Source organism: Pelodiscus sinensis, chromosome 2 (assembly GCF_049634645.1).
Source record: "Pelodiscus sinensis isolate JC-2024 chromosome 2, ASM4963464v1, whole genome shotgun sequence".
Classification (NCBI taxonomy): Eukaryota; Metazoa; Chordata; order Testudines; family Trionychidae; genus Pelodiscus; species Pelodiscus sinensis.
The window spans coordinates 151,677,903-151,705,569 of record NC_134712.1 but is presented as its reverse complement, the minus strand read 5'-3'; the positions used below and the strand labels follow the sequence as shown (position 1 = coordinate 151,705,569).

The 27,667-nt window shown below is 41.1% G+C and overlaps 1 protein-coding gene across 4 annotated transcripts in view; it reads right to left on the bottom strand.

The window, feature by feature from the left end:
• GALNT1 (polypeptide N-acetylgalactosaminyltransferase 1) overlaps window positions 1-27,667 on the bottom strand; it is a 147,360-nt gene that overhangs the window by 25,708 nt on the left and 93,985 nt on the right. For all 4 annotated transcript variants that reach the window (XM_075921643.1, XM_075921642.1, XM_075921644.1 and 1 more), the window contains 3 exons: window positions 25,050-25,216; window positions 8,557-8,764; window positions 4,342-4,512 (listed from right to left, as the gene is read on the bottom strand). In XM_075921643.1, the coding sequence (XP_075777758.1) occupies window positions 4,342-4,512; window positions 8,557-8,764; window positions 25,050-25,216 (546 nt within the window). The remainder of the gene's footprint in view (window positions 1-4,341; window positions 4,513-8,556; window positions 8,765-25,049; window positions 25,217-27,667) is intronic.

Below are 27,667 nucleotides of genomic sequence, written 5' to 3'. Positions count from 1 at the left end.
CTAAGGGAATGGAGTGAGGAGACAGATTAGCCACACACCAGAAACAGAATCTTAGCCTTTTGTGAGTATACCTTTTGCTTGTGCTTGGCTGATGACTATTCATGAGAATGCCTTTTACCTCCTCTGAGTAGTCAGTATCTAACTAGTCCACCCATGGAATAGCTAGGCCTTGAAGTTGAGAACCCGTAGGTTGGAGTTGGTGAATGAAGAGGCCCAAATTTTCAAAATGATTGATGAGAACTGTAAGGCTGAGATGTAGAAGACTGGTCTGGTGTCTACTTTAATCAGGTTTGCCTCTGCTTGCGATGTAGTACATAAAATGGGCAGAGGTTCAGAGTAAGATGCAGCCTAGACCTTTGGGTTATAAAATTTCCCCCATTTTTTTCTTGTTGCCAGGGACATAGATACTGACAATCTTAAGGTGGCTCAGGAATCCTTAAGGGTATGTAGGGACGTGGCTGTGGCCTCTGCAAACAGTTTTTGGCCCTCAAAAGGTTTCACAGTGGCCTGAAACCCTCTCAGAAATCTGGATAGATGGAGTCAGGATGCTCTGCACATCACCACTGATCTCACAATGGATTTGTGCAGTCCTGGCTAGCTCTAGAGACGCCTCAAGGACTATCTTGGTGATAAGGGAGCTTTCAGAGATGTTAAGTATCAGAGGGGTAGCCATGTTAGTCTGAATCTGCAAAAGCGGCGAGGAATCCTGTGGTACCTTATAGACTAACCAAAGTGTTGGAGCATAAGCTTTCGTGGGCAAAGACCCACTTCGTCAGATGCATGTAGTGGAAATTTCCAGAGGCAGGTATAAATATGCAGGCCAGAGTCAGGCTGCAAATGACGAGGTGGATCCAATCAGGGAGGATGAGGCCCACTTCTAGTAGCTGATCTGGAGGTGTGAATTCCAAGAGAGGAGAAGATGCTTTTGTAGTTAGCTAGCCATTCACAGTCTTTGTTTAATCCTGAGTTGATTGTGTCAAACTTGAAGATGAAGTGTAGCTCAGCAGGTTTTAAAAAAACCTCACAATCCCAGGGATTGTAGATGTTGGATCTGTAGGCCTTCTTGTCCTCAGGGAGATGGTCAACAAAGGATGACATCATTGTGAAGAGGTTGTGTGAGAATTTTTTTGAGTAGTGCAGAGTAATTCGTGAAGCAAATTGCAAAACTGGTGGAGGAACAGGCTTTCCATCCAAAGAAGTCAAGCTTTTTCCAGTCCTTGTCATAAGGGATAGACCTAGACTACTGTTTGCTCTTCTGGTTTACCACCTCCTCGATGAGAGAGTCAGGAGTGGGGTGAGTGAAAAGAAATCCAGCCTCTATGGCTGGGACATATTTTTTGTCTGATCATTTACAGGATAGGAGAACTGTAATGGGCATCTGCCAAATGGTAACTGGCAAAGCTATTTGAGCTGAAGAGGATACCTGAAGGATGTCCATAAGCTTCTGTTGCATTTCAGGGAGATTGGACAAGGAATTATCAAAAAAGCCACTACCCTCTTGAAAAAGCCCTGGAAGGACTTAAAGTCATCTCCGTCAGAATGGTATCGGAAAATAAAACCTTTCAGAGACTCAACAAAAAGATCTCCAAGTCCAGAAAAAGACCTGCTTCCTCCATTTCCCCAGGGAGAGCTAAGCAGCACAGACTTTCAATTTCTTCAGTGTCAGCCACTCCACAGCTGAGCACTTTTGACTCTATAGGCACCGACGGTGTGCCAGCAACTGCATCAAAAGGTGTCAAGGCAAAGGGCTTTTATTTGATTGCCTCTCAACACACACACACGTGGCTGCTTCAGTGGAACCAGTGCCAGCCTCAGGCTCACAGCAACATATTCAAACAGTGGGAGTGGTGCTTCCCTTTGATCCTGCTACTCCGCTTCAGCCTTTGATAGCCTCTGGAACAACTCTGGAAACTGGGAGAGCTCATCATGTTGAAACATAGGGTTTTATTTTGTTTTTAAAACAGGAAGAAGAAAAAAGACTGTTAAATGAAACTAAGTTAACTATGTATAAACTAAAAAACTATGTTGCTGAGGTGGGCGTCGTGACTGCTGTACTACATCTCTGTGACTGCAGAGTAGGAACTGAGGAACCCAGACTGTGTGTATGCTATTTATACATTGACAGCTTGTAAGCTAGGCAAAGCGTACGCTTGGTTGGAGGGAGGAGCAGTGGTACTGCTAGCAAAATCTCTAATCAGAAGCGCTAGGATGCACCTTGACCCGGAATGGATCACCCACAGGGACATCTCTCAAAGGAGAATCTTTTGTTTTCCTGTCCTTTCACACCTGTATCTTAAAGTACAGTAACTAAACCGTTTTCTAGAGGAGTAGAAGATGGCCTACGTGAAAAGTCTCTCACTTCCACACCAACTGTTCAGGCACCTCTCTGCAACTACTGAACGTTGTTGCTAACTATTGGCATAATAGCCTGAAGTTTAGTCAGCATCTTTACTCTAGTTCCTAGTCAATAAGCGTTCACCTGACATCTGAATTAGCACTATGTTGGTGAGTTTCAGCAGCAGGAACTTATCAGTCACAGAGTTTACATCAATTGTTCCTCCCTAAAGCTATTCTCTATAGGTCAGGACAGAAAAAGTGGGTGGAAAGCTGCTAATACTCATGGGACAGATAGAAATTCTCTCTCTCTAAGGCTGATATCTTACGAAAGGCACCAATTTCCCCGAAAGAAAAAAAACAATTTTCTGTATACCATTCCTCAACAAGAAATCATCATGGTCCAAGTACTGTTGCCAATGCTTACTTTCAATATCAGTGTTCAGAGAAACGAACACTATAATCAGGGATACATACAGCTCCATTACATACAGCTCCATTGCATTCCCCTTTCAGCTACTCAAAATGGTGCTAATTACTTGCTAATGATTTGCAAAATCTTCTAAACTTAAATTATTTACTTAGCTTTTTAATGACAAAATCAGTAATTTTATCACATATGCATGTTGGGTACTTTGACTACATTAAATTTGACAATATGCTTTTAGCACATATAAGACTTATCAGCAATTTCACTTATTCAGAAATGGTTTGAATTCAGTTTTTAAGAAATGACTGTGCACCTGCAATTAAACGTGAGTTCAATAAACTCTGACAACAACTGTATGCAAAACAGCTAGACAGACATCTATATAAGTGTTGTGAACCAATCTAAAATATCAAGCCCTGGAAAGGCATGAGTTTCTGAATCTGATGGAACAGAAGATAACAGCTACCTCCACATAGCTATCGTTAGTAATAGCTGACATTTTAATTTAAAATGAAACCACTAGTTGTAAAAGTACAAGTAGATACTCAATAGGTAAATATACAGGCAAGAGGATGAGAATTAGAGGACCTAAGTTTACTTAAGTTTAAATTAAAGCAGTATAATCAATCACCCTCCCTTGGCCTAAATAAAGAGATTGCATTGCAAATAAAATCAACATGTAACTGTCACATCACTGAATCTCAAACATTTCCTCTCCTGGACTAAAAAACAGGTAAGAAAAAGGGTAATTTTGTTTGTCAAGTATATGGGAACTTGATGCCTTCATTTAAGCTCCCCAGTAATCAAATTGATAGTTAATTACGTGTTACAATAAAATTAAGGAATCTGAATTTTTTTCTCTTCACCATAAATTTAATCTAAAAACATATTTAGCAGGGAATCTCATCACAATACAGCCTTCGTATTATTTCTCAAAACATGCCAACTGTTATATCATTCCTCACTAGTTCTTGGTATAGTAGAACTGCAAAGACATGAACACCAAAGTTATGGGCTGACCAGTCAACTAGATACCATAGGAACCAGAAGTAGACAATCAGCAGCAGAGACCAAAAAAAGGCAAATGCTGTACTGTGACTGTGTTGCATTTCACAGGCACATCTGAGCTGCCTGTCCCCACTTCTATCCCTACATGTAGGGCACCCACCTACAGCTAGGAAGTGGAGATGCTGAGATTTGCTGGCAAAGCTGCAAGCCCCCACTGCCAGCACAAGGCATCTGGAACAGAAGCAATACTGGGACCTGCACTGCTTTCCTGTAAGTCGTGGGTGTTGTTTTCATCTCTCCTCCCTCCATGTGGAGAGGGGCATACTATTTTCATCATCCAGGTTGGGACACAAGCTTGCCTGGCTCAGGGAAAGAAGCTGCTTGGCTGACTTTGGAACCTGACCTGGAGTGAGAACTGCTGGAGCTGTGTTTTGTTCAGTTAAACTCCATTCTCCCAAGTGTTCATAACTCTGAGGTTTTACTGAATATAAAAACTAATATGGAAAGGAGACCAAAAATAATGAATAATTTTAGATATCTGATAATTTAATATAATCAATTCTCCTTACCTGACAGGAAGCGTCCGATCACCTTTCCTTCGGTCCATTTCTCTCTGAGGAACAGGATACCAGCGGAAATTCAACTTCCAGTTGAATCCACCATAGGTCATATCAGAACCTGCCATATATTCAAAGGTGTCATCACTGATTACATCAATGATAGGACACACTACTGTTCTCCTAGAGACACAAAAAGAAAGAAGTGCCAAAATCTATTAGTACAAAAGACCAACAGCTGTATCTTTTGTGTCTTACCTACTATACATAGCTAGCAACCCTTCGAAGTACTAGTACACATGAAGCCTTTTTCAGTGGACAAGAGGAATGAGAATTTAATTAAGAGTTTTTACCATTCCATTTGTAACGGTATTTGCTGACCAGGGAGAGTGCATGTTTGTCCTGATTTTAGTAATGGCTTAATTTTTATCAATATTACTTGTGTACATATGAACAGCCATACTAGGTCAGACCAAAGGTCCATCTAACCTCGTATCTGGTCATCTGACAGTTGCCAATACCAAGTGCCACAGAGGGAATGAACTGAACAGGTAATCAAGTGACCCATTTCCTGTCATGAATTCCCAGCTTCTGACAAAGGCTAGGGACACCATTCCTGCCCGTCCTGGCTAATAGCCATTGATGGACGTATCCTCCAGGAATTGATCTAACTTTTTTTTAACCCTGTTATAGACTTGGCCTCTACAACATCCTCTGTCAAAGAAGTTCCACAGTGTTGTATGAAGAAATGTTTCCTTTTGTTTTAAATGTGCTATCTATTAATTTCATTTGACAACCCTTTGTTCTTGTGTTATGGAAACAAGTAGATAACTTTTCCTTGTTTACTTTCTCCACAGCAGTCATGATTTTATAGACTCCCCCTTTATCTTTTTTTCTAAGCTGAAAAGTCCTAATATTAATCACTGTCCCCATATGGCAGCCGTTCCACCCCCCCTAATAATTTCTGTTGCCCTTTTCTGAATGTTTTCCAATGCCAAGATATCATTTGAGATGACAGGACTACATCTGCACGCAGTATTCAAGCTGTGGCCATACCATGAATGTATATCAAAACAGCAAGATAGTCTGTCTCACTCTAACCTTTTTTATAAATGATTCCTAACTTTCTATTTGCTTTTTTTGATTGCTGCTGCACATTAAGTGGATGTTTGCAGTGAACTACCCAGAATGACTCAGAGCTCTCTGTCTCGAGTGGCAATAGCTATTTAATCTTCATCATTTTGAATGTATGGGATTATGTTTTCCAATATGCACGACTTTGAATTTATCAACATTAAAATTCATCTGCTATTTTGTTGCCCAGTAACGTAGATCCTTTTGAAGTTCTTCATAGTCTGCTTTGGACCTAACTATCTTGAGTTTTATATCTGCAAGTTTTGCAATTTCACTGATTTACCCCTTTCTCCAGATAATTTATGAATATGTTGAAAAGACCCCTGTGTGGCACTACTAGTTACCTCTCTCCAGTCTGAAAACTCACCATTTATTGCTGTCCTTTGTTTCCTATTTAACAATCCATAAGTGGATCTTCCCTCTTATCCCTTGGCAGTTTACTTTGCTTAAGAGCTTTTGATGAGGGACCCTTGTCAAAGATTTTCTGGAAATCTAAGGACACTATATCCACTGGGCCCACTTCGTCCACATACTTGTTGACCCCCCTCAAAGAATCTAGTAGATTAGTAAGGCATGATTTCCCTTCATAGAAACCATGTTGACTTCCCCCCCAACAAATTATGTTCATCTAGGTGTCTGACAATTCTGTTTCTATCATTTCAACCAATTTGCCCACTACTAAAGTTAGACTTCCTGGTCTATAATTGCCAGGGTCACTGCTAGAGCCCTTTTTAAAAAAATGGCATAATATTAGCCATCCTTCAATCATTTGGTACACAAGATGATTAAAAGGATAGGTTACAATCAACAGTTAGCACCGCAATTTGACATGTGTTTTCAGAGCTCTTGGGTGAATGCCATCTAGTCCTAGTAACTAGTTACTTTTTCATTCAGAGGCAGGGAATGTTTTTGGATAAGAGGTCACTGACAAAAAAAATATCAGTCAGGGGCTGCACAGAAATGAGAAGCAAAAAAACAAAAACAAAAAGCCTCATCAAAAACTCACTCACTGATATGCCCCACCCCAAGACAGACACTCCCCACATTCCCCTTGCATACCTGAGCCTAGAAAGGCACAGACTAGAGTTTGTGGGACTCCCCATGCTTTTGGGGTGAGGCAAAAAATGAGTGGGTTCAGTGTATGGGAGGGAGAGTGCAGGAGTGGGCTGGGAGGTGAGAGGGTGCCAGAGCAGGGTGGTAATGGGAGGGCTGGCCAGGCGGGAGGGTGCAGGAGCGAAGTGGGGGGTGCAGGCTGGAGATTGGGGGTCTGGGCAGGAGGGAGTGCAGGAGCGAGGTGGGGTGCAATGTCTGGGTAATGTATGTGTGTGTGGGGGGCGGTGGGGTGCTCCAGGGATGCACATGGCTCATTGTGCCCAGTTGCTGCCAGGCATCTATTGGCCATGATTACAGCCCACTGGAGTGGCGGGAGGAGGAAGGGGGAGTGGCAGCACATGGAGCTGCTTCCTCCCCGTCAGGCACAACCCATGGATTGGATCCAGCCCTGGCTTGCCTGACTCGAGCCAGCAAGGCTCCAGGGCTCCTCCCCAGCCCCCAACAGCAGGGAGCTGGTGCAGCCCCACAGGGGAAGCTGCAGTTGGGAGCCCCAAGCCTCCGGAACCAGATCCAGGCAAGCCATGTGCCTTAGATTCCCCACACCTGGTTTAATTTATCAATTTGTACTTACTGCTAATAATGTTTTATGTATTCAAAGAAGCATGCCAATATTAACTAAATTCCTCAAAACACTCCTGGAGTAATCAAGAAGTAGTAGTAATTATCCTCATCTTGCACATACTAAAACTGTGATAAAGTGATGAGGACTTTCCAATACAGCCATACAGCCACCCTAGATTATAAGAATTTTCCCTTCCTAGATGAATGCTCAATACATCTTACATGTTTTTAAGTAAATATTTGGTCTTTGCTCTGAAGGAATACTTAGACATCAACAACAAATGGATATAATGAAGTTACTCTGGTTAACACATATATACCAATGCCATGTAGAGATCTTCAACAGGAAGAACCTGCTTGTCCCTCATCCTGATCTTTAGGAGGGTGAATTCTGAGGCAGTAATTAGATTAATACTCTTGGAGATGCTTTTTGATAACTCTTTGTGGCCACATCCCCTTTCACGGAAAGTCACATAGCAAGATATGATTCAAAGGAGGGATAGCTCAGTGGTTTGAGTATTGGCCAGCTAAACCCAGGGTTGTGAGTTCAATCCTTGAGAAGGCCATTTAGGGATCTGGGGCAAAATCTGTCAGGGATGGTACTTGGTCCTGCTGTGAAAGCAGGGGACTGGACTTGATGACCTTTCAAGGTCCCTTCCAGTTCTAGGAGATAGGCAATCTCCATGAATTTAATTTAAAGATGTGTTTCAGTTGCACCTGAACCACAATTTATCCAACAACAACCACACAAGGAAAAACATGACTTAATACTAATTTCAAATAGGTGAGGAAGTGGTCCAGGCTGCAGGTGAAGGAGCTCCAGTACACTGTTCTCATTTTTATTATATTTTAGTGGAATGGATATTAGTATTTAACTTGAGGCTTGTCTACATTTATAGTGCTGCACTGGTGCAACTGTGATATTATATTGCTTACTGCAGACACTACTTACACTGATGGGACTTTCCAATACAGTCTTTCATCAGCATACTTAAGCTATCTGCATGAGAGGCAGAAGCTGTGTTAACGGAAGAAGCCATCCCATTGACAGCACAGAGAGCTGGGCCAGTAACTGCATCGCTTAGATGCATAGATTTTCAAAACCCCACAGTGACACTGTCCCTCTGACGTAAGTTGTAGACTAAGGCTGAGTCAGGGACATATACAAACAAAATATTTCATTGTAACTTTAAATTGAAACAGTGAGTTTTGCAAAAAGTTCCCTGGTATTAGCATTTGATATGAACACTAATTTTAATCACACATTAGTAAAATTCTGTGATATTACCTAATTAATCCACTACTTCAAATTAGTTTAGTAATATGTTCAGCTAAAGCCGATAAACCAAGTTAAGCCTGCAGTAAAAATGTTCCTTATTAACTTTTAGAAAGCAGATCACTAAAAAAATCACTAACTACCTGTCAACTTTGATCCGTGCCAACAGAGGTTCAAGCCACCCTACTGTACATTCACAATGAGCATCTAAGAAGGTGATGACCTGTCCTTTAGAAGCAGCCGCCCCCTTCAACCTTGCTCTAATCAATCCAGAACGTTGCTCCATTCGAATGACATAAACTGGTACTTTTAACTTTTTCACATAGTTTTCCAATGGTCTCTTCAGGAAGTCTGCAAAATATAATCGATCAATAAGAAATAAAATAAGTTAACATGGTAATCATATGACTAGCTCCAACAGTTTTGTATGTGTACAATGTACTGCAATGATCCAGAATCACAAGCAAACTTAGTAATCTTGTTTCAGAAATACTTTTAACTCAATAAGTACATTAAATAAAAACAGAAAAGATCAATCATATTGAAACCTACAGAAGGAATTATCAATCTGTGGGAAAGAAACCAAGCTGTTCCATAAAAGGAGAGACCTGGAGCTCACATACCCTAACATGGAAAACCACAAATCTCAAATGCTCATTTTTCTTTATTTCCATCTTTCACTGCATCCCATGAAAGAGACGGAGAATATAAGATAATTACATTAGGATCAAGTGAGATAACCAAGTTTTTCATCTGTAAAAATGTGCATCTTCTCCACGGCTACACAGGCCCAAACTGCATAGGTGGCTGTAGATTTTTATTGGTAAATATCAGTTTCATTTCACTCAAGCCGAAGAAAAAAAAGTATTGCCATAGATAATCAAAATTTATAGACAAAGAAAAATGCTGCTTGAGAACTTAGATATATGACTATTTACTTTGCATATTTGATGTGATGTTAAAACTGTCACTTTTAGCTTCTAAAAATCTCAACGTCTGCTGTCAGTGTTTGATCCCACCCCATTATCTGTTCTCTCCATAAACCTTCACAATTGTGAGAAATTAAGGAGATAAAAATTGAAAAAAATGCTTAAAATACTAAAACTATCCATCAAAATGATATAAAATTAGAACTCTATCAAGCCTACTTATCTATGGTGTGAGGCATTCACCTGACCTCCAGAAAGTAATGAAGAAAAAGGAGCAGACTATGGGAAGTTTGATGGTATGAGTTCTATAATTAAGGAGAATTTCCTTACATGTAGATTTAATAAATGGCTTATTTCATTTTTGCTTCCTTTAGAATTTCAGTTTCTTGCTAAGGTGTTCTTATTAATTTATCACCTCAGATCTAAAATAAAAGACAAAATCATCTAAGCATAAGGCAATATTTTAACTGCCAAAAGACCAACTAGCTCTCTAAGTAAAGGAACTATTGCAATATACTAGCTCTAGCAGACTACTAATCACCTACAGAATTAAAATTATTTGCATTACAATAACTGCCAAAAGACAAAAATCATGCATAGCTGGATTGTCTCTCTTCTCTGAAAAGCTAGTTTAGGATGAATGGCAACCAAAGGGAAAACAAACTATCCCGGGAATAGGGAAGAAAGAACATGATTAACAGATGTAGGAATACATGATCACAAACTGGCTATGTTCACAATTAGCAGATTTCACGTGTATCTTTTAGAAATGTAAACAAGTAATATATCGTATACTTATATTAAGAGTCTAGAATAAAAAATGGACAGTTATACTACTCATGTAGGAAAATAAATCTACAAAGGTACCAGTATAAAATAACTAGGTTATGAAATATATAGGAAGTGTAATGTTGCACAAAATATGCAATCAACTCTTAGTGTCTGTATTACAAATCTCAAAAAGCAGAGCTGACCCGAGGGTGACTACCATTAGTTGCCATTGCTCTGGCTGAATGAGCTCTAATTGACCCTCCAGTTGCAATGTAGGGAAGGGAAAAAAAAGTAGAATTACACTGTGATCCATCTGTTACACAAAACCTACAGGCAGGATAGATCTCTATCTTCGCCAGAGAATGAGATACTTCATTTTTATCAACATGTTCTAACAGGCTGAATAAAAAAATAAGGATTACCTGAGTGGCACAAACGAACTGAACAATGCATAATTTGATTGAGTACACAAGCCTGCTTACAAAAAGATTAATTGAGATTAAATAATCCACATTTTATCACAACCAAATATACTCCTCTATTTCAATTGCAGCCCTCCAGACACATTAAACAAACAGAACCGTGGGCCAACGTTAGGGCAATACTTCATTCTGATCTATGTGGAAGCCATGGTTTCAATTTCTGTGCTTTCCCTCCTACATTACCCAGCACATGAGAAAGAAGGAGTGTGTCATATTGATCAATGTGTTCTTCCTGTGGAAAAATTCAGTAGTTGCCATAACCTTTTAAAATAGTCTAACCATTTATAGCTAGATCAACATAGGCAACAACACTGACTTGAAGCATGCAAATGTAATACCAGAAGACTGGTAAAGTTCTAACAGAAAAAAGATTTTTAAAAACAAAGACAACCCTGACTGGCAAAGATTCAATGTGAACCATCTTGTTCTGCTTACAGAATAGTAAAAGGTACTGCATATAAAGATTAAAGAGTTACTATTATTTCAGAAAGTAAAATCTGGTCAAAAGTGTTATGAATTTTGAAATTTTTAATTCCAAAAATAAACATTCATGGAATGTTTCATTTACTTTTTAAACTAATTACAGAATTAGGGATGTTAATATAGCCAAATAACCGCTTAGCCGATAAAATGATGCTTACTGATTAATGGTAGGTATTGTTTACACTCAACTAGCTCCCAGGGAGGCAGCTTTGCAGTGGCAAGGCAGTGAAGCCTCCTCCCTGGAAGATGGGTCCATAAGGGCTACTCGTTCTGCTCCTGGGTAGGCTTCACTGCCAACTTTGCAATATAAAGATAAGCTTTATACTACAGAGCCCACAGTGTGCATAACAGCTAATATTTTTAGTGCACACACAATTACCATATTAAACTATTAACTTCCCTATATAGAAACAGGTTGAAATTTTTCAAGTTTTGTGAATTATCTAAATAAGGACAAATAATATTTTAACTGGAGTCCCAGGATACAATGTTGGGGCCTAATTTCCAAAATGAAAACAATGAGTAGTTCCAGTTCAACCAACTTCAAGGGGACTAGTCATAGTAATAAATACTCTACCCAGTCTTAAGTGTTTACAGAACTGGAACCTTACGTAGTATTCCAACTCTACTTGGAAGTAGGGTTGCCAGGTGTCTGGTTTTCTACCGGACAGTTCGGCGTTTGCACTCTTTGCCCAGTAAAAAAAAATTCAGAAAACACCAGACATGTGCAATTTCTGGTATTTTCTGAATTTCTAGCTGGGCGCCGAACAGAAGCCTGGCAAGGGCAAGGGAGCGACTGGGAGGCGGGGCTGCGATTGGCACTGGGAGCCTCTGGTTGCGTGCAGAAGCCGGGAGGGAGGAGTGGCCGGGAATCTCAGCCTCTCCCTCTGCCCTCCACCTGGCTTCTGCTAGCAACTAGAGGGAGTGCCTGCCAGGGGCTCGGCCCGTTGCACTCCAGCTGCAGCCAGTGGCTGCCCCAGCCCCACGTCGTCACTGGATCCCACCTCCGGCAAGAGACACAGACCCACCACTCAGGCCCCTGCACCAGGAGCGCTCTGGCTTGGCCAGGCTTGGGACCCGCCCCACGCACAGACCCAGAGCACCATGCGAAGTCAGAGACACATGGCATGTGTGGGCGCTGGGTCCTCACTTTAAGCAGGCAGCTCCTGTGAGCCCTCCCCCCCCCCCCCCGTAACCCCACAACTGCCCTTGCGAGTCCCCGGCTCCCCTTCTACATGCCTCCTCACAACCTGCCCCTGTGAGCCCCCCTCAATCCCCCACTTCATCCCAGGGTGCTTTGACAGACACCCCAATATCCTGCAAAGTCGAGCAGTGAAGTGACCCTGGTCTCTGTTTGCCAGATGCTGGGAATGGGCAAGAGGGGGTGGATCACTTGCGATTTTTGCACCCTCTGTCTGGTAAAAAAAATTCAGAAAATACCAGACGTGTAATGTCCGGTATTTTTTGTTTTTCTAGCTGGGCACTGGACGGAAGCCTGGTGGTGCCTCCTGTGATTGTGTGCTGAAGCTGGGCGGTACGGGGTTTTTTGTTTTTTTTTATATGCCCAACACACGTGGGTTTTTTTTTCTTTTTTGTTCGACAAAAAATTTTAGCCCATGTGTTTGGAATTTTTTGGGAGAGCATCTGGCAACCCTACTTGGAAGTAAAAAGGAAAAAAGTGAGAGTCTAGCTGCCTGACCCAAAACTTCCTTCCAGAGAAGTCAGGAAAAGAACCTAGGAATTCTGACTGACAATGTTCCTCTGCAATTAGTTGTGTAAGTCACTGTTGAAGAACATGTTGTTACCCAACTTCCCTCTCTGGGGACTGGCTTATACAGCAGAAGACTATTATTCTTTGCATTCTTTAGGTACAAACCGGCTCATGATCAATGCATTGTAGTTACTGATCTACCCATAGCTCGCTCTCAGACATCTTATGTGAGAGGGAGCAAAATTTTATCATGCTGCATATGTCTAAGAGGTCTGAATTAACATCTCAAACTTAATTCTGGTATTTTAAAACTTGAGAAACTAATTTTGCAATCTTTTCATTCTTTTATTGTAGATTTTTTTGTAAACAAAGAATTAAAATAGATACTTTATGGAATTTTAAACTAACTGCAGTATGACATCTAATGGATAACTTATGCCCTTGCCTTTGAATACAACATATCCTTTCTTTAGAATCTTTCTGTAAATATTATCTAGTTGTATGGGTTTTCAAGACTATGTCTAGTGAAACACTGTTTTTATTAAATTATATAGAAATTTTCCTCAGTGCCCAATAAATTATAAGCAATACATTGGTGTTTTATTAAAGGGATCTATAGGGAAGGAAGACAAAGCAACACAGACAAAGCAACATTAATTTTTGTTTACTGCCCATGACTTACTAAAAATACCTGTGACTAAAACATAGCCTTACTCATAAGGAACAAACTTTTGTGGAAGAGATTGAATAGTCTGAAAGTAAAACTAAAACATTTGATTTTTTTCTGTGTATATTTGACTAGCTAGTATGGTTTCACCTAGTAGTTTCTTTTTTGATCCTTGCTAGTACATTCCCTCTTGATGTGACCTGCAATCATCCTGTGCTGACCTAGTTCTTAGCACAAAATGAGTAATTAATTCAGGTGTGACATTGACAGATTAGTTGTCTGTTCACACCAAAGTCCCCATGTCTTAACTGTAAATACATAGCGCACGTACATGTTAGACTTGTTTAAAGAGCTATTAAGAGTTATAAGAATGTGTTTAGACCCATGGAATATTTGTAAGTTGTTGCATGCATTAATTTCACTTCTAGCATCTGTATCTCATATTGTAAGGTAACTAGTATCTGCAAGTTCTATATAAAAAAAAAGTTATCTGTTCTGTAACTGTTGTTTAAGATGTGTTACTTATGTCCATTCGAAGTTAGGTGTGTGCATGAACCACATGTACTGGTACCAGAAACTTTTTCCTTAGCAGTAAGGAACTGGCTATGGTGCTCCCTGAAGTGGCACCCTCATGGTGCAACATAAGGGGCACCTCCAGCTCTCTTCACCTTCAGTTCCTTCTTGCCAGAATCCTGCTAATGAGTGGAATGCTTGGGAACACATACATCAGCCCCCCCCCTCTCCCGCCCCCCGACTAGAGTAGAAGGAAGGCATCAGAGAGCTTTGTTGTTGTAATACTGAAGGGAACAAAACTGCATACAGTTCATGTTGTGCCTTGTGGCAAACAGGTCCACTTCAGGAGTTCCCCATCCCTGGAAGAGTATCTGGGCCATCTCTGAGTGGAGTCACCACTCCTGGAAAGATAAGGATCTGCTGAGACAATCTGCCAACATTTTTTTGTTGCTGAGATGAAATGCCTCCAGAGAATCATATGTTATATGCAGAACTCTCAGATATGAAGCACCTCTTGACAAAGGGCTGAAGAGCATACTCTTTCCCTTTCTGTTAATGAAGAACATGGAGACCATGGTGTCAGTCAATACCTAAACCACATGGTCCTTCAGTTGCAAGAGGAACACTTCACACACCAGGCAAATTTCTCTGAACTATTTGACATTTACATGTAATGTCAACTCTTCTGGGGACCAAGTACCCTGCATGTGCAACACTCCAAGTTGCACCCTACATCCAAGGCATCGATATCAGCAAAACTGATGGATGGACGCTGTCTAAAAAAAACACCTTGTAGGACCGTTCTGAGGTTGGTCCACCACTGGATTGACGCAAGCACATCTAGTAGAACGGTGACCACACCTTGTTCAGGTGTACCCTGAATAGGGGATAAACTCGTGCCAGCCAACATTGAAATGGTCACTTCTGGAGCCTTACGTGGCATATGCTGTATATGCATTCTGCCAGGTGGCCCAATAGGATCCCTTGTTCCTGAGGCCTTAGGGGGACTGCTTCCCCAGCTCCCGCTCTTCCTGCAGCAGGTTCTGCAATAGATTCTTGTGAAAGGGATCCCTGAAGAGGGATGGGGAGTGAGAGGAGGGCGTAGGGGTGGAAACAAAATGGAGGATAAAATCCTGCATCACAGTACTGTGGACCCAGTGGTTGGAGGTAATAGAAGCCCAGGTATGGAGGAAAATGGTAAGCTGGTTGGAAAAAAGAAGTAGGGAAGGATCCAGGATACTTTTTATAATGTTACCCAGGAGCAAACCCTCAAAATGTCTGCTGAGAGCTATACTGGAGATGGGAAGAAAATGCTTGTGCAAAGGCAGAAGGCTGCTGATCCTAATGGTGCTTGTAGGATTTCCCTTCCTTTTGGAAGGGATCCTGTCTCTGCTGGCTACACTACTGGGGCACAAGCAGTAACTTAAAACAATTTTTGGTTGACCTAAGGCATACAAGCTCGAGTGTTAAGTGTGTTATATGGGTCTTTGAGCCCAAACAGCTAATCAGTTTTCTCTGCCAACAGGGCAAGGCCATCAAATATAAGGTCCTACAGAGAATTTTGCACCTCCACAGGCTGTCCCTAAGATTGTAGCCACACACATTTCTTCAGTGATGGAATAGGCTATGGATTACACCACTGACTCAGCAGCATCTGAATCTGCTTGCAAAGCTACCCTAGCAACTCTCTGTCCCTCTTCTAGGATGGTGTGAAACAGTTTCCTAATGTCCTCTGGGGAGTCAACAAAGTTAGGCATGAATTTCCACAAATTAAAGTCATAGCAGCTTAACAGAGCCTAACAGTTGACAAACCTGAGCTGCAAGCTTATTGACAATTATTTTTCTCCTAAAACAGTTTAGTTTTTTAGGCTCTTTGTTCTTAGAAGTGGCACCTGGTTCGCCCTACTTTTTCACTCATTGACAGCTGAAATTGCCAACGAGTAAGCATCCATACCCCTTGGCAGGCATGTAATATTGCAAAGCTCTGCATGGTAGTGGAGAAGTCTGCCAAAAGGCTATAGTGATCTTGGCATCCCCTTCATGCACGGGCAGTACAATCCTGGTATGGGTTGCTGAGTTGAGGACACTGAAGAGGTAGTGTGTGCTGGCCCCTCCAGTGCCTCCACTGCCAGCCCCAAATGAGAGACCATTCACTGGTGAGCCACAGCATCTTCTTTGCGAACTATGGGCAAGGAATGAAGAAGATGCTGGTACTGTGGGTGATACTCCCTCTGGGCCTTGCTCTGTCTAGCCATTCTTCCCCTCCCCTGCTCCCAGTTGGATCTAGGAAGTTTCTGATATGGCACCAGAGCTTCTGGCACTGTTGGTCAGAAAATGGCAGCCAATGGCCTTCTGGAGGTTATTGAGACCACTTTTGAGCCCTGCAACTGTTGAGTCAAGCCTCATGGAGTCCACTGCCACTGGTCCTGAGGCCAAGGAAAATCTTGCAGTGCCAGTGGAGAAAATGTGCCACTAAGGGAGGACCTTGAACCATCTGTAAGGACTCTTCGTCTGACTCTGAGACCTGAGATGGGGATCAAGCTCCGGTAACTTGTACTGTGCAGAAACTGACCAGGTGTCCTTCTCCAATGGTGTCCAGTCTTTTCCTCTGACTGGGATCTGTAGGTGGGAGATGACACATTGCACGACACCGGTGGCCTCATTTGGCAGCTCTATGGGGATAGTTCAGCAAGTGATGCTGAACACTTCCTGACTGGTGCTGAAGTGCGGAGTGGAAATAGGAATGAGAACAAAGCTGTGAAGTTGAGCATTAGTGCAGTGTCAGAGACCTATGACCATAAGCTGGGGACCAGTACTGAGAATACCTGCATACATGACCTTCCAATTGTTATATGGATGGGGTATGACTCCACTGTCCACAGTACTGGGGAAGTGGGTAGGAACATGCTTCAGGAAGGCCATGCTGTCACACCACAGACTGATGCTTTGAGCCCATACTGTTGTGCCTAGAGATTTACCACTGGGGCTTCAATTGAGTGGCAAACCTGTGACCAGGGTGCTGCGGCTCACAGGACACTCCCTGAGGTGGTGAGTAAAACCTCACAAAGGGGTGAAAAGGAATCAGACACAAGACAGATTTCTCACAATTTGGATGTTGGCAGCAACAGAAGGGATAAGACTAAGAATCTCTTAGGTAATCAGCATTTCCAGGTGTCGACTGATACCGCTGTCCAGGATGATGGGTACATCTCTGGGAAGATGGCGCCCGACTCCTGCTTGGAAGCAATGAGCTGCCTATTATGCATATAGGCTCACCTCCTGCCCTTTTCTTGCTCTTACAAGGAAAGTCCTTTCACGGTCTTCTTCTAGGCCATGGGTTCCCAAACTGGGGGGTGTGAAGAAATTCCGGGGGGGGGGGAGGGGGGAGTGGCATGAGGCAACCCATTCCTCTCCCCCTCCCCCCCCCCCCCCAAGTTGTGCTGCTATTTTTTTTTTTTGGCCCCAATCAGTTCTTTTTTTTTTTTTTTTGCTCAAATCAAAAAGGGGGCATGATGCTGAAAAGTTTGGGAACCACTGTTCTAGGCAGCTGGTGTGTGGGAGGTTCATCTTTACTGTTCCAATGCTATTATGAGCTGGGCACTCTGCACCTCAGTTGTGTCGCTGTTAAGAGTCTGACCCTGACCACACTGGTGCCTGCTTCAGGGTCAACTCCATCAGAAATGCTATTAATCTGCTGCATTTTTCTTTTGCACAGTTTGAAGCTCTTACAAATGCAACGCTTGTCACAAATACAAATATCCCCCAAGCAGCAACTAGTACGGGGGTCACTAACCAGCAAAGGTTTTTTGCACTGGAAACAGTCCTTAAACCCCAGAGACTGGGACATGCTGTGTTCAAGTAAGGATGTTAAGAGGCGGGTAACTGGTTAAGTGTGTAGTTGATACAGTTTATAATTGACTACATGACTAGTTATAAGAAAGGCACTCTTTCCCAGCTTGAGCTGGGCCCAGGAGCTACCCCCGCTGCAGCTCTGCAATTTAAATGCAGGAGGAGTCAGGCATGTAGGCAGCCTGGCCCCTACTATATTTTAACTGCAGAGTTGCAGTGGGGGTAGTCCCGGACCCTGTGAGAGCCAGGACTGAGCAACACTGGCTCAGTTGTGGCTCACACCAGGTCGGGGACTGCTGTGGCTCTACGTTTTGAGGAGCCTGGGCCCAATGCAGGCAGAAGCTGCTCTGCAGCAGCCTTCTCTGCTTCCCCGCCTGCCTATAGGCACCAACACATGGGGGGCGGGGAGGGAGAGAAGGGGCACACTGCATAGCCAGTGCTGGGTTGCGCTGGCTTTTAAGCCAGTTCGTGCCCGCCCACTGCCTCTGATACAGAAGCAGCAAGGGGATGGAATGAGAGTTGTCGACTACTCAACTAGTTGCTTACACCTCTAGTCCCAAGGCTAAATCCTATTAGAGACACTAACTTGACTAAGAGTACTGTACAACAGAAAAAACTATTTACAACTGTTCACAGATAACAGGAGAGATTGCTAAAGCAATAGTGTGTTCTGTGCACTATTACTAGCAGTAAGAAGGAACTGAGGGTGGGGAAGCCTTCTTTGTTACTTACACCACACCATGTGGGCACTCTCCAGGGGGCCCCAGGGCCAGTCCCCTAGAAGTACCGTTAAGGATAAAAACGGTCACTAATGCATGTGGAGAGCACGCACACCTAAGTTGGAACGGACATCAGCAAATATTCTATCAACTGTATAAATCACCAGACAGGAGAGAGACCTAGTGTGAAATGCTGGTTGAAGACATAAGGTGATACTTCCCTGTCATTAAGGAAGGCCCTTCAATGAGAGATGGACTAATGTAGAACATTAAAGAGGACAAAAAACTTGTTTACTCTCCCCTGCCAATGCAGATAAGAAATGCGTTTGAATTCCCCCAATCAGCTGAGCCTGCAGCTCAGAGCAGGAGAAGGGACTAAAATCACCCAACACGGAACTACATGCTGCTTGGATTCGGGAGGGGGTGGGGGAAGAATTACTTGCCATAAGCAAAAGATCCCAGTGCTTAGCCTGAAGAACAGGCTTACCTCTGTAGTAAGACAGACCAGAGTACAGTACTCAAGGGGGCTGTCTGATTCCACACTACGGCTGTTGTGCCTGAGGAATGAACACTTGACAAACTGGTTGGTGAAACAAATACAAAACTCACAACCAATTTGGAGTTTGTGCTCTGGTTCTTAATAGCCTGCCCTGAGGTTTGTATTCTCACTCTTGGGCCACTGCAGGACATAAGATTCTTATTTTAACTGAAACAAAATACAGGACTATGTAGCACTTTAAAGACAAGATGTTAGTCTTTAAAGTGCTACATAGTCCTGTATTTTGTTTCAGCTACACCAGACTAACACGGCTACATTTCTATTACTATTTTAACCGGTTACTTGCTGAAAAAGTGTTTGATATAAAAAACCATCAACAAATACATAAAATTAATAATGCTTCAGAATTTTGTTCAGTAGCTAATGATGCAGAAGTAACAGATAAGTCTTGTTTCCCTTAATATTATTTCTTTCCAATGTAACTAGAACTGTGATATTATGCAAATTAACTTCGATCAGAGCAGACATTGGCAGATATACAACAGGCTCCAGGCAAGACTGACTGCTTACTTTATTCAAATTAAATTGCCTCATGCTAGAATCTGAAATCTACTCAACTAAGACGAACATCTCATTTTTTAAAAAAGGCTTACTTCAATATAACACTTAACCAGCATGTGCAGAAACATTTACTTTTTCAACTGTTGTGTCTTCCAGTCTTCATTAATTTAAAGCCAGGTTTGCCTTGAAATCAAACAGACCTGTTTTGGAATTTAAGGAGTGGAGAGAAAGCTTCACAACAACTGACAAAGGGATGAAAATGAAATATATTTAAGTGATCTCAAATTATGAGTACTGTACCATTCTCGACCAATTTAGAAACTAGTTTAGTAGTTTAACCCTCAAAATCTGAAACGTAAGTTTCCTTTTGGTTATAAAGAGAACACAAGTTTTCTGCTTTTCATACAAAGCAGAAAAACACTGAATTAAAAAAATGTAGGCTCCAAGGGTGCTAACAATTTTATAATGAAGGATTTCTAATTTTAAAATGAGATTGAATGACCTCTTCAATTAAAAACTGAAAAGATATGATATCTACCACAAGAGAAGTGAGGAGAATAATACACATATCTTAGTTTATCACAGTGCTTATAGGTCATTCCTCAATATTTTCAAGCTACAATTAAAAGTCACTCTACAACTGACCATTAGCACTGTTCTGATATAGTGCCAATTAAGATGTTCTATAGATGAAATAGTGAATTCCATTGAAGATGAAAACATAAGCTTGTTTTAAGTTTGTACATATTCTAATTAATTTTGGAAATTTACTCCTACAGCAATCCCTACTGTAATATGCGCAAATCAGAGTCCAAATTTGACGTGTTTGTTAAAAAAGGTGATGGGGATCTAAGAAATAACTAAGAGAAAAACAGGAGTAGGAGAATGAGGAGGAAAGGGAGAGGTTGACATTTTATCATCTGTCCGAGCTAGTATATAGGTAATTTTTCAGGAATACATTACATACAATAGTTTAGCTACACACTGCATTATCTAAAGTGCACATAAAAAATTTACAGCTAACATGTACAGAAATTAATTTGAGATATTCTGTCCACATGGGTGATCCCCACCACAGGATGTATGCACACCTGTGCACTCCTGCCTGGAGCCCTTTCTGTGCAACCTTAATATAATTTCTTTTCTTTTATTTTTTTCTCCTTATAAGAGTCCAGGACATATTTACATGAAAAATCTAAGCCTTATAATTTAGAGAATATTTTTCAACGGCCAATTATGAAAAACATTTTTTCAACCATCACCGTCTCACATAATTCAGGAATCTAGGTAGCTGAAGATGGAAAGAATACATCAAGGAGATGGAATTGATCTGTAATCTGAGAATGCAGAAATGCAATGATTTTATGAGTATTGTGTGACTTGGTCAGTGAATACAAGTTATTGTATGTTTGGTTATAAAACTTTCCCATATGAATAAACTGATTTAGCTTAACAAGGGCACCAGGAAGAATCAGCAGGAAGACAATGGCTCCAGATAAGAAAATCCCAGCACACAACTGAAGGACAATGAGCAAAGCTTTAAGAACTTTACAGACCACGTTTAAGGATCTTTTTCCAGAGTGAGAAATTAGAGATAAAAAAGACTTGACTTAGCTGTTAAATAGGGCTCTCCTGAACCATGGGAGACAGAAGATTTTACGAGTTAATGGGGCAAACTATGCCAGCCAAACTGTAGAGATCTTGGGCGTAAAAGGGGTTGGTATATAAGAAATGTAAATCATTGCACAAGATGACAATGTGGAAGGTAATTACTTATCTGGTAAATTAGATATCGGCTTTAAAAACCATTTTTATTTTGAATGCTTTTGTTCTAGGTAAATACGTTGTTTTAAAGAGGCTGTTGAGTCATTGCTCAAGGAAGGGACAGACTTGCAGGTGCTAGACACAAGACAGATCCTGTTCAGGTAATCTATGTTGATATACTAAACACTGCAACAAGACCTGGTTTAAGAATTTCAGCATTCCACTCCAAGAGAAACAGCAGCAAGAATATGGAGATGAACGAGGATTGGCATTCTAAGCGTCCATGAAGGCATCAAGGTGCAGTTAGCCCAGGCATTGTGACCTTTGTACCTAATGTCTAAAGGAATGCCATGGTATATTCCTTGGCAAGTTGGGGTTCCAATTACCTTGGAATTTTTGCACAAGTTGGTGCATTCTTCATTATACAAATGGGCTGAAATAAATCTGCCTGCCCATTCTACTTGCTACAGAGAAAACTTTACCAGTAAATAAGACAAGACAATATTTAAGTACACCACCAACTGATTTAGGGGAAAACAGACATTTGGGGACTGTATTTTCATCCTACCTGCACTCTAACACTAAGCATACAAATTCATGGCTAATAGGATGGAGCTTCAGTGACTAGAAAACATTTTAAAAAGTTTTTCCTGCAAGAATATAGTTGAATTTCCTTTTGTGCGTTATTATTCTCTCCATTTTTCTTATGCTATTTGTCAATTTAATATGTTAATTTCCATTTACCCATACTGTTCCATTCAAAGATAGTCATACTGAATCTCTGGACCATAGCGCTTATTCAGACTTTAGTTCCACTAGTTCACTGCCTTTTTGCTTCATTTCCATGCTGTGCTTTCTTTTACTTCAGCTAATACTCTGACTCAGATTAGATTCAGTAACTCTAGAGATGATCTTCAAAGCTCATTTGAAATCCTCTCTATTCACCTACTTAATTTGTCAGCCATTGCATTCACTATCCTCTGCCTCATAAGTAATGCTGCTATATCCTGTTATTAAAATAATCTTCATTTATATAACCAATGAAGGTAACAGGACAAGACAGTCAAACAACTGGTTAATTATTACTGTATATATTCATACAGAGACAGCATCTTACCTTCTTGTGCATATAGCCACAATATTGGAGAAAATCCTCCACCAGACAGCAGTTTTTTAAATTTCAAGTATTTTATTTTATATTTATCTGTTGCAATACAAATCATCAATTTTTAAGGATACAATTATGTCATAGTGGTCTCAGCTGCCATAAACCTGTGAATGGTGCTATTTCCAGTTCAATTAAAAGGTCACCTCTGTCACTTAACTGTGACATTTCCTATTTACATGGATCCTACTGCCACATACTATCAGTACTTTAGTTCGCTTTACTCTAAGTGGGGTTCCGCAGGGGTCTGTTTTGGGACCGGCTCTGTTCAATATCTTCATCAACGATTTAGATATTGGTAAAGAAAGTACGCTTAAGTTTGCAGATACCAAACTGGGCGGGGTTGCGACTGCTCTGGAGGATAGGGTCATAATTCAAAATGACCTAGACAAATTGGAGAAATGGCCACTTAGGAAGGAACAATCAGTTTCATACATACAGAATGGGAAGCGACTGTCTGGGAAGGAGTACGGCAGAAAGGGATCTAGGGGTTATAGTGGACCACAAGCTGAATAGGAGTCAGCAGTGTGATGCTGTTGCAAAGAAAGCAAACATGATTCTGGGATGCATTAACAGGTGTGTTATGAGCAAGACACGAGAAGTCATTCTTCCGTTCTACTCTGTGCTGGTTAGGCCTCAATTGGAGTATTGTGTTCAGTTCTGGGCACCGCATTTTAAGAAAGAAGTGGAGAAATTGGAGAGGGTCCAGAGAAGAGCAACGAGAATGATTAAAAGTCTAGAGAACATGACCTATGAGGGAAGGCTGAAGAAATTAGGTTTGTTTAGTTTAGAAGAGAGAAGATTGAGGGGGGGACATGATAGCAGTTTTCAGATATCTAAAAGGGTGTCATAAGGAGGAGGGAGAAAACATGTTCATCTTGGCCTCTGGGGATAGAACAAGAAGCAATGGGCTTAAACTGCAGCAAGGGAGGTTTAGGTTGGACATTAGGAAAAAGTTCCTAACTGTCAGGGTAGTCAAACACTGGAATAAATTGTCCAGGGAGATTGTGGAATCTCCATCTGTGGAGATATTTAAGAGTGGGTTAGATAAATGTCTATCAGGGATGGTCTAGACAGTATTCGGTCCTGCCATGAGGGCAGGGGACTGGACTCGATGACCTCTCAAGGTCCCTTCCAGTCCTAGTATTCTATGATTCTATGAATATTAACAGGGCTCACCGAACCGCTTGCTAGCCGCGCATGCGCAAATCGCCCGAACCCTGCTCTTCCGGGTTACAATCTACTCGTCCGGGGTGAATAGACTGCATTATTTGTCGAGCCCTGAATATTAAAGTGAAAATGTAAATTAAACTTTTCAATTTTTCGGTAATGTTTTGGCTGAGGCAAAAGGAATTTTTGAAATTGAAATTTTAACAGCGAATGTAATTTTTTAAGATATGACATTTTCCTATGGCACAGAAATATTATGTTTCAACTACTGTTAACCTGTGCACAATTATGTTTATATATTTGAGTTGTTTAGGTTTTTAGGGTAGAAAGCTGTCTGTGTTCATTTGACCAGGTGATACAAATAGAATTTTATATGCTCTAAAACTGAATCCCAATTTTGATTTTCCCACCGAGGACCCTTTTAGCATTTGATTAAATATCCTAGATCCTTTTTATTTCTGCTTTTACCACAATGTACCCAAGCAGCATGTGTATGCTCCTGCCAGCATGACCTCTCACACAGTGCATTATGCTATGCAGAACAAATGACATCCTCCATGTGGCAAAGTGTCAATGCCGTACTAAAATGTCCTGGCCCTGCTTCCAGGGACAGAGCCCTGTATAACCCACAATGGACTGCCATGACCCAGGCACCTCATTATAGGAACCACTACTTAAGGGCTTTGTGAATGCCCTAGAACAGGAGTGGGAACCTCTGGCAGCTCACCTGGATCCAGCCCCAGAGGCTCAGATCCCCACCCCCCACCCGCATTGGTGAGTCTGCACCAGTGCTCCAAACCCCTCCCCCACCCTGCTGGAAGTTGGAGTGCACAAAATGTACTAGTCTGGGCCCCCCTAGACTTTGTTGTACAAGGGGAATGTGGGACTGGTCTTTCTCCTTCTCAGTTGGGGACCACAGTGAGGGATTTTTCCCCTTGCTTCTCACTTTTATGATGCCCTCAACTGATTTTTCTGTTGGTTAATGGCCTCCAACCCAAAAAAGGTTCCTCGCCCCTACCCTAGAAAGTAAAAGAGTACTACAGATTGCACAGAATTTGACAACAGTAGTATAGCATCCCTTTTAAAAATAAATAAATAAATAGCCAGAACTGCTGGGTCCTTTATAATGTTAATTGTAAATGAATGGGCAGGCTTTTACTATGTATTCAACGTGGAATGTTCCAGATACAAACAAACAAATGTGGGCACTGTTTCATTACTATACATTTTCAAATATCCCCAGAACTACATTCCCTCACTAAACCAATTTCAAATCTGAATTTTTCAAAGCACTAAGTCATGAAGCCATATAGATGGCATGCGAATACCACCAACACAATACCACCATATTACCTCTTTCGCTGGCATCATCTACAAGTACAATTTCTTCCAGCAAGTGTCGTGGTGACCGATTTATCACACTATGGACAGTTCGTAAAAGTGTACTCCAAGCCTCATTGTGAAACACAATAACAACACTTGTTGTAGGAAGGTTGTCCAGATATACCTTTGTTTTACACCTGTGGACAGAAAGGTAAATCAAATACTTTAAAAGTTGGCTTATCTATTAATGAAAAGTTTTTATAACATTTTAAAAATCAATTTCTGGGTTAACATAAAATACACCTATAATATTTACAACTTTAAAAATTAAAGACTAAATTTTCTGATTTTAAAATAGCAAATAGATACATTTCTGCTATAACATTTCTCAATGTGTGTTCCAGCTTTCTGTCTCTTCTTAACATACATTGGTATAAGAGTTAAGAAAAGCACTTGCCACTATTATGCTCAACTGTTCAAAATCATAGTAGAGGGCTGGGAAAGGATGGAGAACTGAATGATCCAGTGGCTTAAGTAATGGAATGGCAAGCTTTTCATTTCCAATGCAAGTCTTGCTCCCTGCTCTGGTCAGCAGCCTTATAGCTAACTATTCAGTTATGTGCAGTGCAGGATTAAAATGGCATCCTTGTTAAGACCACAAACAAAATCACAAGATGTGCATTTAAACTATTTTCTCATTTTTCTTGTATTTCCATCACATGCTTGTTTTGTGAATAAGGAGAATCCATCTCCAAGGATGCCACCTCTGAAAACATACAATTAGACCTAGGCTCATTTAAGAAAAAAAAAGTTAGTTAAGCAAAAACTATACAGTCAACATTTTTACAACAGAAAAAAAAAAATCGAAAAATTAAAAGTATATTTGCAAAAAAGTAATTTGTTTGGAATATTGTATAGCTGAAGGAAAGAAAATCATTTAATATAGCTACTGTCATATATTTAATATAAGATGGAATACTTTTTAATATTTTAGTAGTTCTCAAAAGGTTGTCTTATTTTGGCATTTCAAACAAATGGTGCTCAGCCTTTTGTTTTCCAATTCAAGCCCTGCAATCCCCCCCCCTCCCCCCCAAATCCTCTGCATGGGCCAGGTACAATCGAGCTTTACATCACAATTCTCTGTAATATGAAGCGTGAACAAAGTTACCCGGCATATAACGAATATCACAAAATCTCTGGAAGAAAACATTATAGCCGTATGATGAAATGGTTATTTACTTTGTGGTTCTTTGAGATATGCTGTCCATACGTATTCCACTGATGGTACACAAACCAGTGAACTCAATTGTGGATTCTTTTGTCCAAGAGTGTCTATTTGGGACTGTCTCTATTCCCTGAATGCCCTTGTACTCCCAACAATGGCATAACAGGGCAACTTCAACAATGCTTCAATTCCTACACCAATATAGAATCCAGCTGTTATGAGACATTGTTGAGGGAAAGGACAATAGTTTGTGGATAGCACATCTCAAAGAACCACAATTACCTTGTTCACATGTAATCCACTGATGGTGACTCTCCTCACTGATCAAATTTGATGGAGGTGTGCAGTGGGAGACTAAATGACTGTAAAACGATCCTCCCAAAAGGAGCATCACACCACGTTCAGTGGACGAAATGGATTTGAGTTTGCAAACGAAGGCTGTCTCAGGTTAGTCACTGTGCTATCAGAAGATAGTCTCAGAAAACCTCTTTCACCGCGAATTCTCTGAAACTAGCTCTTCTGAGATGGATCACAGAAAAAGGCACAGGAGGACATAGGAAGGGTGTGATATAGATTAAGTATCCCAGTTTCATTATCTCCATAACCCCATGGAAATGAGAATAGTCGTTGCTAAAAAGAGGGGAAATAACTGAATCCACTACAAGTTTTATAGAGCTCTGAACTCGAGTCAAATTTGTTGCCTCACTATAAAAATGGGTGCCCAGAGGATACTGACAGCTTTAACATTCGTCTGAAATTTCTGACATTTCCGCAGCAACTCAGAAGGTCTTTGAGTAATAAGAGAGTCCTAGCTTTGACCCAGGACCTAATATCGCTCCCCTGACCCTTCTCAGAATCCTTTGAAGTTTGGCACTGAACAAACCCCATCTAAAAAAAAATATCCACAATAATCTATCCCTCCTATAGGTTGCTGGATGCTTATAGAACAGAATGACTGCGCCATGACCATATCCAATACAGTAATGACTGTCTAAAGAGAAGAGTGATCAGCTGGCCTTCCCAAATTTATTTAAATTCCTCTATATCCTATGAGATCCATAAGAAATTTAGATATCAAAGTCAAGCATTGCCAAAATCAGCTATAAGTTGGCAATTCCAATCTGTAAGTTTGCAGGAGGCTAATTACTATATCCAAACAGACCCAATATTTTTAGCTCCTTAACCCTCAGGGTAGATTTGGGGTACTTTTGCCTCAACATTTGATAGACTGTAGCTACAATCAGGGAACATGGAGCGAGGTGGTTATGAAGTTAAAAGTAGAAAGTGGAACTTGGTATTGATTCTCTGCACACTTGCATTTTAGAGCTATGTAGGCTGGCTTCTGCCAAAAGCAATTTTGAGGGATCTAGGATACATTTATGAATAGGCACCACTAGACAACCTGACATGGTATTGTGCAAAA